Source organism: Lacerta agilis, chromosome 5, assembly GCF_009819535.1.
Source record: "Lacerta agilis isolate rLacAgi1 chromosome 5, rLacAgi1.pri, whole genome shotgun sequence".
Lineage (NCBI taxonomy): Eukaryota > Metazoa > Chordata > Lepidosauria > Squamata > Lacertidae > Lacerta > Lacerta agilis.
In genome coordinates, this window is record NC_046316.1 from 6,630,422 (window position 1) to 6,644,832 (window position 14,411).

The 14,411-nt window shown below is 46.7% G+C and overlaps 1 protein-coding gene across 1 annotated transcript in view; it reads left to right on the plus strand.

Moving 5' to 3' along the window:
* Nucleotides 1-14,411, plus strand: part of VWF (von Willebrand factor) — a 179,474-nt gene that overhangs the window by 46,537 nt on the left and 118,526 nt on the right. Inside the window, exons 16-20 of the mRNA XM_033148351.1 lie at nt 2,256-2,496; nt 4,161-4,255; nt 4,749-4,909; nt 8,541-8,644; nt 13,237-13,375. Of these exons, the coding sequence (XP_033004242.1) occupies nt 2,256-2,496; nt 4,161-4,255; nt 4,749-4,909; nt 8,541-8,644; nt 13,237-13,375 (740 nt within the window). The remainder of the gene's footprint in view (nt 1-2,255; nt 2,497-4,160; nt 4,256-4,748; nt 4,910-8,540; nt 8,645-13,236; nt 13,376-14,411) is intronic.

Genomic DNA, 14,411 nt, shown 5'->3' on the forward strand with positions numbered 1-14,411 from the left:
ATTCCTTCCAGTAGCACCTTAGAGACCAACTAAGTTTGTTCTTGGTATGAGCTTCCGTGTGCATGCACACTTCTTCAGATACATTTCGTGTGCATGCACACAAAAGCTCATACCAAGAACAAACTTAGTTGGTCTCTAAGGTGCTACTGGAAGGAATTTTTTATTTTATTTTGTTTTTGCTAACAAAGTTTGCAACGCATTTAACTGAAACGCTTCTATGTTGTGTCTAGATCCAGCCTTGGTGCTGTATAATGCATGAAGGAAGAATTGGTGTTTTTTTCTATAGCCATTTTGTACACACAAGAACTTTCTAGCTATGATTTGTGCCCTTATTTTCGCACAGTGAACCACACTTGAATAACCCAAATCCCACCAAACAGAACATTCAGACATGATTGCTGACCCGGCAAGGATTGACTAATGTCTGCCTTTGCTAGGGCTGCAAGAATTTCGCTGGGGGGGGGGGAATCCAGCTGGTAGGGTACAGGGTTCATACCTGATGTCTTGCGTTTGGCACCTTCAATCTTCAATTATGTAGGGAAATGTAAGTAAATGTACAGTTGTCACTCAGGGCCATTTAATCTGACCTGGTGGCCCTAGAATATGGTCTGAAGATTGAGGCTGCTATTTTGTTGAAGCTAAACAGGCCTGACTCAATTCTGTACGCCACCTTGCGTCCCACAAAGAGAGTTTCAATTCTATTAATGTGTCCTGTCCCCCCCCCCCCCATTTTTTGGATTGTAAGCTGCCTTGAGTCCCATCAGGGGGAAAAAACCCCCGGAGTATAAATAAATTAAAAACAATAACAAAATAACACGGGTTCCCCCAAATTATTTGTGTGGGGAGGATTTATGCTGCAGTGGCTTTTGAGCTCAGAAGGGATAATTATTTGGCATGTCATTCCTTAAGACAGAACTTTTTTGCAGTGATTTCCACAGCATTAAAAACCTCCAAAGTTCGACATTTGGAAATTGTTTCTCCATCCTGTCCCCATTGGGATGTGTGTTCTGTAGTGTGCTTGTGTCAGGGAATTGTCTCCGGCTCAGCGCAGGGTGGTGGAGAGCCACTGTGGTGTAGTGGTTAACTCGTAATCTGGGGAACCGGGTTCGCATCTCCGCTCCTCCACATGCAGCTGCTGGGTGACCTTGGGCTAGTCACACTTCTCTGAAGTCTCTCAGCCCCACTCACCTCACAGAGTGTTTGTTGTGGGGGAGGAAGGGAAAGGAGAATGTTAGCCGCTTTGAGACTCCTTCGGGTAGTGATTAAGCGGGATATCAAATCCAAGCTCCTCCTCCTCCTCCTCCTCCTCCTCCTCCTCCTCTTCTTCTTCTTCTCCTCCTCTTGGGATGGTACAGAGAGGCTCAGCAACACCTGACCAGTAGCACCTCCCCATCCAGCGGGAGCAGCAGCGAGGCCTCTAGTGGAGGGTCAAGGCTCTGGGGATGTCAGAGAGACCCTGCACCCCCCTCGGGCAGAGGGAGACACGCCATTTCTGTCCCCCCAATTGCGCAGATGGATCAGATGTAGAGAAGGGAGGAGGGGATTTCATATCCTGAAACTCTTTGTTGTTGTTCAGTCGTTCAGTCGTGTCCGACTCTTCGAGACCCCATGGACCAGAGCACGCCAGGCACGCCTATCCTTCACTGCCTCTCGCAGTTTGGCCAAACTCATGCTAGTCGCTTCGAGAACACTGTCCAACCATCTCATCCTCTGTCGTCCCCTTCTCCTTGTGCCCTCCATCTTTCCCAACATCAGGGTCTTTTCTAGGGAGTCTTCTCTTCTCATGAGGTGGCCAAAGTACTGGAGCTTCAACTTCAGGATCTGTCCTTCTAGTGACCACTCAGGGCTAATTTCTTCGAGAATGGATAGGTTTGATCTTCTTGCAGTCCATGGGACTCTCAAGAGTCTCCTCCCAAACTCTTATGTTGGGGTAAAAACCGGAAGGGGGGATCCCCGGATTCTGCGGACGGATGAGACAGACATGAACTTTTTAGCTCTGCACTGTAAATAGCTTGCACAATAAGACCGTTTAAAGAAACAGCGGAGTTTGGCTGGTTACTCAAGAGCAACTAGGTCAGAGGCACCTACAGGATCTTACCTCTGGCGTGTCTAGTGGTGAGGGGCAACCCTGACAAAAGATGGCTAGTTCTTCTCTCTCGCCTTCCAAAATAGCATTCCTGTTATATCAGTAACTGTAAAATAACAATTTTAAAAATCTACAATACATTTCTTTTCTCTTTTACTCTGTTTTACAGCTTTGAGTTGTCCAGAAGGTCAGATTTACCAGCAGTGTGGAAGTCCGTGCAATCAGACTTGTCGATCCTTGTCCTATCCAGATACAAACTGCAATGAGTTTTGTATGGAAGGTTGCTACTGCCCTGCTGGATTATTCCTTGACCAGCAGGGAGACTGCGTGCAAAAGTCCTTGTGTTCTTGTTACTATGATGGAGAGATCTTCCAGCCAGACGACGTCTTCTCCGATCATCACACCATGTGGTGAGTGCGTGGCTTGGGTCTCAGTGCATCCTACCACACTGTGCGTGGCTGTGTCTAAATCTAGGTCTGGGAGGTGAGGAGAACAGTAACCAGGGCCAGGCCAGGATACAGTGGTACCTTGGTTTTCCAACAGCTTAGTTCATGAACAACTTGGAACCCAAACGCTGTAAAACCGGAAGTAGGTGTTCCAGTTTTCGAACTTTTTTCGGAAGCCAAACGTGCTCCGTTTTGCATCCCCCCCCCCATTGTAAATCAAGCCTTCCGTTTCTGATTACAGTGTTCTGAGGTGATATTTGGAGCTGATATTTGATGCTTTTGTTTTTGGTATTTATTTTGCGGGTTTTTTTGTTTTGAGGCTTTTTCAGTTAATTTGTTTTTTTTGTGACTGTGTGGAACCCAGTTCAGCTACTGATTGATTGATTGATTGATTGTGTAACTGCGGAAACGGATAAAAGCCGCCCATCCAAACAATGACTATCATCAGTGCAGCTAAGAATTTTATTATCTACAATACCGTTTTATTTATTTTATAGTACAGTACATGGATCATTGCTTTCATTTTATGGATCAATGGCCTCGTTAGTAAAATTCATGTTAAATTGCTGTTTTAGGGGTTCTTTTCAAAAGCCTGGCATCCGTTTGGCATTACTTTCTATGGGAACGCATGCCTTGGTTTTGGAATGCTTTGGTTCTGGAACGGACTTCCAGAATGGATTAAGTTTGAGAACCAAGGTGCCACTGTGTTTTGCTGCTTGAAGCGAGCAGAACATGGCACCCCACCACCGCTTCCACTGGTGTCTAGAGGTGGCCGGGGCAAGCCTTGGTACGCTGTAGGCAGTGGGAAGAAAAAAGGAGGCTAGAGAGCAGGGCCGTCTTAAGCTTATCTGGCGCCGTGGTGCAAGTATCCCTCTGGCACCCCCACCCCCATGCCCACCCCTACATTTCCCTATGGGCAGCTCTTCTGGCAGGACGGAGGCTCCGGGTGTGGCGCTGCCGGCGGGACTGGAGGGCGGCTCCTCCAGCAGGGAGGAGGCTTCAGCCGCGGCGTGGCATGGTGGAGGTGGGCGAGGGTGGCGCTACCGGAGCGGCTGGAGGGTGGCTCCTCCGGCAGGGAGGAGGCTCCGGGTGCGGTGCGGCATGTCGGAGGCGGACGAGGGCAGTGAGCTGATGCTGGGTGGTGCCACGTCCAGCCTCTGCCTCTTCCCTGGCGCCCTCCAGAACGTGGTGCCGTGGTTCCCCGCACCTCTATGGCTAAGACGGCCCTGCTAGAGAGGAACAGTCAGCAGTGGTGAGGTCGGTGGAGGAGGAGGAGGCGGTGGAAGCAGCAGCTGGTGACAGGCACAGGAGGAGGTGAATGGCATGCATCTTGGGGCCCGGATAAGTCACCTCTCCCAGCTCTCCCCATCCTGCCGCCCGATGCAACTGCCTCACGGTGCCTCATGGGAGGGCCGGTCCTGCTTTTAAACTACTAATGAGATGCAACTAGGCCAAGGATCAAAATTCCACGTGGCTTGCTGCCTAATCCCACAGATGCTCCTACAACCACTTTTGCAGTTGACACCAGTCAGGTAGCCACGTGGCTACCGGCTGCTGCGGCAAACCATAGTATGTAAGCCGTCCCTCAGTTTATTGCCAGTGAGCCACTGCTTCTTTCTTCCTTCTAGCTATTGTGAAAATGGCTTCATGCATTGTAGCTCAAACAGACTTCCAGGGGCTTTCCTGCCAGACGTTTTCCTTCAACACCGTCCTTCTGCCAGAGGTCAGTATTCTCTCTTTTCTTTTACACAAATGAGTTTGAATAATTAACATTTCTTTATTATTCCATCCGTTCCTCTGCTTAATGCTGCATTACCATTGCTTTTTGGACAGCGATACAATAGGGCAGGCACGTCCAACAGGTAGATCACTGGACATCTGTGGTAGATCACTGGTAGATCACTGGCTCCCCCAAAGGAGCTCAACCATTTCGGCTCACCTAAAAAAAGCTCAATTTTTTCGCCTTGTATCCCCCCAAAACAGGGCTTTCCTCCCCCCCCAAAAAAGCTCATCAACTTTCACCTGAACCCCCCAAAAGGGGGTAGATCACTGCCAGTTTTTGATTCTGTAAGTAGATCACAGTCTCTTAGCAGTTGGCCACCCCTGCAATAGGGTACGGAGAATGAGCGATGAATTTTGACCTCCTTTGGAACATTGTAATGATTTACTGTTGGGAACGAATGCTAACTCTCCTGTTCCAATTTCATTTCTTAAAGCGAAACGAAGTGTGGCCTGCAGGCACCCAATGACCATGTTTGTGTGTCCTGCAAATGACCCGAGAGCTACAGGAATTGAATGCATGAAGACGTGCCAAACCTATGAATTAGGTTGTTTCAGCCAAGGATGTACATCTGGCTGCCTCTGTCCCACTGGATGGGTAAGAATCATAGAATCGTAGAGTCGGAAGGGACCCTGAGGATCATCTAGTCCACCCCCTGCAATGCAGGAATCTGCAGCTGTCCCGTATGGGGATCGAACCTGCAACCTTGGTGTTACCAGCACCACACTCTCATCACCACTCCTGGATTCCACTTCTGCGTTGGTGGCAACAGTGGTGGTGGAGGGAGATTCACCTGTGAAGGTGCCCCTTGGATTCTGCCGCCTGAGGCAGCTGTCTGCCTCATGGATGGGCCGGCCCTGCTAGTCACAAATGTAGAAATGTAGGAAAATGCAAACGCAACGTGCTGGCTAATAACTATTAGTAAATATATAATCGGTATGATGTCATTCAAAATATACGAATAAGCCACTTCAAAATAATATATGTATACACACACACACACACACACAAACACACACACACCATATTTTTTTGCTCCATAGGACGCACCGGACCTTAGGGTGCACCTCATTTTTAGAGGAGGAAACAAGAATTTTTTTTTTCTGGTTTTCTTCCTCTAAAAGCCCTGGTTTTTTTGTTTGTTTTTTTGAGGATCAGCTAAAAGTTTTGCAGCTTTTTTGCAAAGGGAAAAACAAAGCTCCTTTTGCAAAGGGGGAAAAGCAAAGAGGAAAAGCCCCATTTTTATGGGGTTTAACTCACATTTCTGAAAAATCTTAAGGAAAGGGAGCCGTTTCTACAGTTTCCAGACAGATAATCTAATCAGCCAATCACATGTCCTGGGGAAACAAACAACCTCCCTCTGCAGCACATTCAACAAAGGAGGGCGGGGCTGAAAGGGAGCCGGTACTCTTATCTCTCTCCCCATTTCTTGCTGCTCAGCTGCTGAGCGGGGTCCTTTCAACACCCCCTTTCCTCGTTGTAAAATAAAAAGCACGATCCTCTTTTGGCCCCTGGGCAATTCAGCTCCAGGGACCACCATTCGCTCCATTAAGACGCACAGGTATTTCCCCTTACTTTTCAGGAGGAAAAAAGTGCGTCTTATGGAGCGAAAAATACTATATATATATATATATATATATATATATATATATATATATATATATATATATATATATATATATATATAATAGAACACATCTCACAAAATATACAAGTAACTGCAGGTGGTGGAGCGAGGCAGGGGTGGAGCGAGGCGCTCTGCCGCCCGGGGTGGCAAACTTCAAGGCACCCCTCCCCGGGGGGTGGTGTGCCACTCCCCAGAGCGCGCACCCTGACGTCACGACGCGTGCACAGCCTCCTGGGTGGACTGCGCATGTGTGGACATGCGCAGTCCACCCAAGATGGCGGGCGCGATCGGCCAGAACCCCTTCCGTGCGGTGCAGCAACCTTTAAGGCTGCAGCGCTTGAACAGCTGCATAGACGCTGTGGTGCTGTTCGCGCATTGCAGCTGACGGTGTCAGTCGCGGGGGTGGGGCCTGCCCCCAGAGTGTCACCCTCCCCAGGGCAGTACCCGGGGCGGACCGCCCCCCTGCCCCCCTTGCTCCGCCCCTGGTTATATGTATCAGAGTCAAACAAAGATTCAAACAACCAATGAATAGCGAGTGAGTGGTGAATTCTAATGACTTTATTCCGAAACAGTTGAACTATTCCGGATGCGCTATCCTTTTGAGACTTTAGAGAGACGTCTTCCTTTGAGACTTTTTTGAGAGGTCTTCCTTTGAGAGACGGTTTGGCGTTCCTCGCTATTCATTGGTTGTTTGGAAAATGGAAAAAAAAACTGGGTCCCCCCCCCGAATTTTTCCTGTTTTTTCCTGGGCCTTCACATCTCTACTCCCAGCCAAAGCTGCTTTAATCGGCTGGCTACAGTACTGCATAACATTTTCCCGTTTGATAAAGCAGGAAGAATATTTTGTCGGGCACTAGATGGCACTGTTGCTCAACGCTTCTTCTCAGCTCCTTACTCAACTAGGAAGTTGATGCCTAAACAGCTGAAGAGATCCTCTGCCTTCAATGTTTGTGTAGAAACCTGGAGTTTTGGCATCTGCGTGGCAGGCTAGATCTGCCCAAATTCTGCCTTTTAGGAGAAAGAAGGTGAAGCCCCCTAAGTTGGAAAAGCAGGGAAAGGAAGGTGGGGAAGAATCACCAACATTTATTTGGAGGCTCAAAGCAGCTCATACAGCATGAAAAAACATTGCACAAAATTAAAATGCAATAATGAAAGCACCTCGTTAAGAAATATACAACAAATCAAGCAATTCCCATAAAAATTAATAGTAAGGTCTAACAATAACATACAACCCCAAAAGTAACACACCACCACTATTAAATCTTGACAAGATTGAAAGCTCCTAAACAGTCTGCTTTTCTGGGTTCCCAGCAAGTTGTTCTCTGTCACCTTCAGCCTTAACAGTTTTTGTTAGCAGGAATCCATCAGGGCCCCGGGGCCGGGGAGAAACAGGCCAGCATCTTTGCAGCATTCCCAGGTGTGACATTCTCTGCTGGATGCAAAAAAGGAGAAATGATTCTAAAATCTCATTACCAAATTCTGAAGGCGCACATTGAATTTTCTTAGGGGGTCACCTCGTTCAGGTTATGTGGGCAGCAGACTTACTCAGGGTTAAGGGATATCTTTAGTTCCAGTTACAGGTGGGTAGCTGTGTTGGTCTGCCATAGTCGAAACAAAATAGAAAATTATTTCCAGTAGCACCTTAGAGACCAACTGAGTTTGTTCTTGGTCTGAGCTTTTGTGTGCATGCACACTTCTTCAAGTGTGCATGCACACAAAAGCTCATACCAAGAACAAACTCAGTTGGTCTCTAAGGTGCTACTGGAAAGAATTTTCTATTTTGTTTCGGATATCTTTAGTATTCGATTTCACGAGGTTCCATTGAGAATGCCAGTCAACTGACTGTTCAAATATTTTACTGCTGTTAAAATCATCTTCTTATATGTATTACTCACCTTTTGGGTTACAACATCAAAACACAATAGCAAAAACAGTTTAAAGACCATTTGAACCAACACACTATTAAATAATAATAATAATAATAATAATAATAATAATAATAATAATAATTCCAACAGTGTTAATAATTATTCCAATAATAATAAGCTTCCAACAGGATATTAAAAACACAGCAAAAGATCAAACATTAAAAACTTCCCTAAAGAGGGCTGCCTTCAGATGTCTTCTAAAAGTCAGGTACCGTATTTACCGGTGTATAAGATGACTGGGCGTATAAGACGATCCCCATCTTTTCCAGTTAAAATATAGAGTTTGAGATATACTCGACCGCAGATTCTCCACCCGGCGTATAAGACGACCCCCGACTTTTGAGAAGATTTTCCTGGATGAAAAAGTAATTTTATAGGCCAGAATATACAGTAGTTGTTTATTTCCTTGACATCTGGTGGGAGGGCGTTCCCCAGGGCAGGTGCCACCGCCGAGAAGGCCCTTTGCTTGGTTTGTAGCTTGGGTCCTACCAACACATCTCACTGGTGTCAAAGGTCAGGGTAAAGTGTTGTGTCTTCAGTATTCACTGGAAGTTGTATAATTTGGCCCTGATAGTTTTTACTTATGTGTCTTGTTTTCATGTTCCTGTTGTGCGCTACCATATTTATTCTGTCACCTATAATGGTCCCGTAAAACAATCCATCTCTGTTCTAGGTAAGACATGGAGACAAATGCATTGTGCCTGAGAAATGCCCCTGTTTTCATAACGGGCGAGAGTATGCACCGGGGGAAACGGTCATGAAAGACTGCAATACCTGGTAAGCAGTTGCTTTTCATTGAGGTCCCTTGGCTCAGGAAGGAGACTGATTTGGCATCAAAATAAAACCTGACTCTGTATGACAAATGACTGAGAAGTAGCCATGATAGTTTACTGCAGGTGATAGCCAGGTAGTTCTCTGAAGAATAACGAATATATTGAGGTAGAATTTTTTATAGTTTAAAATCTCCTTTGGAAGTTGCATCTGATAAAGTGTAAGGTCCTTGGATGGTTGCTCATGAGAAACCAGGCAAAATTCCAGCCGTTTCTTTAGTAGTTTTATTGTGCATACTATGTGCAGTGCAGAGCTTAAAAGTTCATGTCTGTATCAACCGTCGTCAGAATCCGGGAGTGGCCCCTTCCGGTTCTGACCCCCAAATAAGAGTTTCGTGATACGAAATCTCCGCCTCCCATCTTTTTTTCCCACCCCTCTGCGTACTTGGGGCGACGGAAATAGCATGTCTCCCTCCTCGCCCGCTGAGCGAGAGGAGTGCAGGGTCTCTCCAGCATCCCCAGAGCCTCGGCTCTCCAGCTCCTGAGCAAGACCTTGCTGCTCCCTCCACTGGATGAGGAGGTGCTACTGGTCAGGTGGGGCTGAGGCTCTCTGTAGCATTCACCACCCTGCGCTGAGCCGGGGACAGTTCCCTGACATAAAGCTTAAGCCATAGCAAACCTGTCACAGGTACAAAACAATGCTTTGATGAGATACTCCCGTTTAATGAGCGCTCACACTTCACATTGTGGGTGCCCTTTGCGGGATCGCGTGTGGCGCTACAGTTCCCAGGGAGCTTACTGGCAAACAGGGGCTGGCTTGCCTCTCAGTGTTAATTTTTGGAGGTTCACGCCCAGCCTCAGTAATCAAGTTTCTTGCTGGGAGGTGAGGCCAGCCCCATTTATAAATAGGGGGTTGAGCCGCCAATAGCCAGGCAGTCGGCTCTGGAGATTCACTCTCCTTCCCTTCCTTTTGTTTAATGTTTCTTGTTTGCAGGTTATCTTTTTCTTCCTGTTTAGCGGGCGCTGCTACGGTCTTTGACTGGTTGCTGTTGAAGGACCGGGAAGAAATTTCCCTGCATTGGCAGGTTTTGTCTTCCCCGTAGCAATTCGTCACAACTTTGGCGGTTATGGCCTTGGGTGGAATCCTTGAGTCCAGGGGTAGGCAACCTAAGGCCCGGGAGCCGGATCCGGCCCAATCGCCTTCTCAATCCGGCCCACAGACGTTCCGGGAATCAGTGTGTTTTTACATGAGTAGAATGTGTCCTTTTATTTAAAATGCATCTCTGGGTTATTTGTGGGGCCTGCCTGGTGTTTTTACATGAGTGGAATGTGTCCTTTTATTTAAAATGCATCTCTGGGTTATTTGTGGGGCCTGCCTGGTGTTTTTACATGAGTAGAATGTGTCCTTTTATTTAAAATGCATCTCTGGGTTATTTGTGGGGCCTGCCTAGTGTTTTTACATGAGTAGAATGTGTCCTTTCATTTAAAATGCATCTCTGAGTTATTTGTGGGGCCTGCCTGGTGTTTTTACATGAGTAGAATGTGTCCTTTTATTTAAAATGCATCTCTGGGTTATTTGTGGGGCCTGCCTGGTGTTTTTACATGAGTAGAATGTGTCCTTTTATTTACTGTAGAAGTAAAATAACCAGAATTTAAAAGGCACCTCCGGAAATCTTCCCAGAGACAGAACGGAGATAAATAAAATAAAAATAGGAGTAGCTGATAACTGAGGCAGCCCCAACCACAAGTAAACGAAAGACAAGCGGCAGTGCCACAGAAAAGGAGCTGCAAATTCCATTTTTGTAAAGTAGTAAACTGTCCCAATAACGAATTGTTCAACCTATTCCAGTAAAACTTTCCAGGAATGAGGTGTTCCTGTCAGGGCAGATGTTTCCTTTAATGTGTTGCCTCTTTTTTGTTTTTTGTTTTTTTGTTACCAGAAATTAGGGACCATCCTTGGTAAACAGAGAGCCATAGGAAGTATGCGGTCTCACGCCCTCGACTACTATTTAGTCGTCCTACGAGCACACAAAAAAGAAAAGAATGAATGAAAGGAAACACTAGCCTTATTAAACCCCTTATTTAACCCATACTGGCCTTCAGAGGGCAATAAAAGTGTTTTTGTAAGAGAATAAGCAGCACAGAGCAGGATATCCATGGTAAATCACTACATGTTGTAAAATGCTCCACTCTGTGTTATGCCTAGATCTTTTCTGGGAATACAGAAGTGGCAGAAATTTTTACGCATAGCCTTTAAGTAAAGAGAGAATCTACTTGTGGCAACTTAACTTGCTGTTTATAGATCTTTGTGGGCTCCACACACACAACATTATTGTGTGCCAGACTGTACATTTCTTTAAAGAAGGAAGTTACTGGGTGTTTTTTCCCCCCCCAGAAGCAGCATTTAAAATGCATAGAGTGCAATCCAGATAAACTTATCCATGTTTAAGATGCATAGTTTTCAACAGGGGAAGATTTCAGCACATGTTTAACCCTCCCCAAAAATTGGTGGGTATCATATCTGCCCTCAGTGTCCTCTTCTCCCGGCTGAACATCCTCAAGCATTCCTCATAAGACTTCGTTTCCAGACCCTTTATCGTTTTGGTTGCCCTCCTCTGTACAGTCGTACCTCGGGTTACGTACGCTCTGGGTTACTTTTCGGGTTGTGTGTTGAGGTCCCCAAGACACCCCCAATAACTCAGACCTGACACATCATATTTGTTTGGGGTTTTGGCAATAATTTAGGCCACAACTTTATTAAAATACAAATTATGTGAGTGGTTGCGTAGGCATTGGTTCAGACTAGCTGTCCGCCGGGACAGAGCTGACTTCCTGTCAGCATCGGGAGAATGCCACCTGGGGAGCGTTAAGGAGGCCGGGAGGAGCAGTGCCCTCCCTCTCCCCAGAGGTCCCAGGGGCTCTTGCGTGGCCCTGTCCCCCTACTGGGGGTTTGGACAAAAGCATCTCGAGCCCCTGGATTCCTTTAACGGAATTCCCTGCACATCATCATTCTGGAAGGGGGGGCTCACCCTTCCAGTACCAACACAGGAACCAATGCCTAACCGCCAACTTTACAAGTTGTGACTAGTTGCTACTGCAGTAGGCGAAAACCAAATGGCAACAGCCAATCAGCCAGATGGACAAAATTCCTACTGGGCCCCTGCCCCAAAAGCAGACGACCCCATGACAGGCAGTTGCAAGGTCAAGTGCAGAGGCCTAAAATAAAGGGAGGGAGGGCGGGTGATCCGAAGCAAACAGCCAAGAGGAGGATCCTCCTTCTTGCAGGACAATATAAAGGACGGTGGGACCTATAGAAGCTGTGGCCAGCTAGCCAGTCTGCCCAGCAACAAGGAGGTGTCTTCCAGCCCCCACTGCAACACGTGCTCTCAATTTTGAGAACCCGATTTACGAACTCCGGTAACCCGGAGCACGTGCGGATGTGCAGAACCATTCTGCGCAGTTCACGCATGCTCAAACTGCTACTTCCGGGTTTTTCACGCACTTGTTCGGGTTGCGTACTTTTCGGGTTACGAACTGTAACCCGGAACCAATTACGTATGCAACCCAGGGTACCACTGTACATGTTCCAGCTTGTCAGTATCCTTCTTAAATTACGGTGCCCAGAACTGGGCACAGGACTCCAGGTGGGGTCTGACTAAGGCAGAATACAGTGGACGCTCGGGTTGCGAACGCGATCCATGCAGGAGGCACGCTCACAACCCGCGGCGTTCGCAACCCGCAGCGCTGCTTCTGCGCATGCGTGGGTCACAATTTGGTGTTTCTGTGCATGCGCGAAGTAACCCGTTCCAGTACTTCCGGGTTTGGCGCAAGTGCAACCCAAAAAAACGTAACCTGCAGTGTTCGCAACATGTGGTATGACTGTAGAGCAGTATTCTTACATCCCCTGATCTGGACACTAGACTTCAGTTGACATGAAAGGGTCATGGGTACAGTCTGGAAAAATCTGGAGATTACTAAACTTTCAAGCCTATAAAATGGTAGGGAATCCTACTTGTGTATGGTAACGCTGTTTTGTTTTGTTTTGTTTTGTTTTGCCTGTTTGGTGTTTGGTACTGGTGTGCTTAGACTTATAAAGGTGTAACAATTCTGAAGCACATTATTATTATTATTATTATTATTATTATTATTATTATTATTATTATTATTATTATTATAAGCCTGGTTCCAGATTTCAAAAGTTACCTTGAAATCTTAGGCCTTGGAATTCTCTCAGAGGAGGAGCAGGTTTGATGGCGCCCACAAACTTTGGGTGGTTTCCAAACTAAATAAAAATTTGTGGACCTCAGAACAATGTCATAACTAGGGGAAAGGACTTCAATTTTTTTTTTTTTTTTGGTGTATGTGTGTGTGTAATCTGACTGTCTTGGCTGAAGAATCTTGTTATTTTCACAATCTTCACTGAATAGGTATTGCAGTGATATCTAGAAATGTTAGTGTCTCAAGGTTTTATAAGTGACATGGTTTTTTGCATTCTTTCTGCAAGACACAGACCGTCTCTTGTCCATGTACCAAATTATAAAGCAGACTTTGATCCACCAACATAGACAATAACGGCTGCTGGTCTTTTGTCCTCTGCAGTGTTTGTCGTGCTCGCAAGTGGGAATGCACGGAAAATGTCTGTGATGCTACCTGCTCAGTCATTGGCACATCTCATTACTTGACCTTTGATGGACTGAAATACAGGTTTCCAGGGAACTGTCAGTATGTGCTAGTTCAGGTAAGAGTGGGGATAGAATGCAGTTCTTGGAGGTGAGGGTGGCTGAGAGAATGCTAAGAGTTAGGTAAAGGGACCCCTGACCATTAGGTCCAGTCGTGTCCGACTCTGGGGTTGCGGCGCTCATCTCGCATTACTGGCCGAGGGAGCCGGCGTACAGCTTCCAGGTCATGTGGCCAGCATGACTAAGCCGCTTCTGGCGAAACCAGAGCAGCGCACGGAAACGCCGCTTACCTTCCCGCCGGAGCGGTACCTATTTATCTACTTGCACTTTGACGTGCTTTCGAACTGCTAGGTTGGCAGGAGCAGGGACCGAGCAACGGGAGCTCACCCCGTTGCGGGGATTCGAACTACCGACCTTCTGATCGGCAAGCCCTAGGCTCTGTGGTTTAACCCACAGCGCCACCCGCCTCCCTTTCGTTAGGTAATGTTGCTAGAGGTATGCAAAACTACCATGGAAACCTTTGGACACTGTTTTGGCTTCCCTCAATATTCTTCAGAATTTTTACCAGAGAAGGAACTTTAGATTGTATATATCTGATGACAACTTTAAATCAAGAGTGTGATTTCACAGTCTGGCATTGGAGAAGAGCCACCATTGTCTCGTCAACAGGCAGTAGGCCTGGGTTTTTAGGAGAGCAGAGTCAAAACAGGCCATGTCCAATGGCGTCAAAGCTCACTGCCCTCCAAGCTGGTGCAAACATTGGCCAGTGAAGCAAGCATAGCTAGAAGGTTCCTAAGATGTTGAGTAGCAAGCGAGGCAGATCAGACATACTTGCCAAGTTGTCACAGTGACGGTTCACTGTTAATCTGGTGAGGATACCTCACAGTTTTTGTTCTAAGCTTTGGAGGCACTTGGGAAGCCATGAGAAGTACAGCTGTTTCCATGTTCCCCCAAAGCCCAGCACGATATTGAGAAGAAAGTCATCGCTCTTCTCCAGAGCCTAGAGAAAGATGAGAGATCCCTGGGATATTGTGCTGGGGTCCGAAGGCACTTTGTAGCAAATTTTCTCACTGAGTTCTGAAGGTTAGTAAAGTG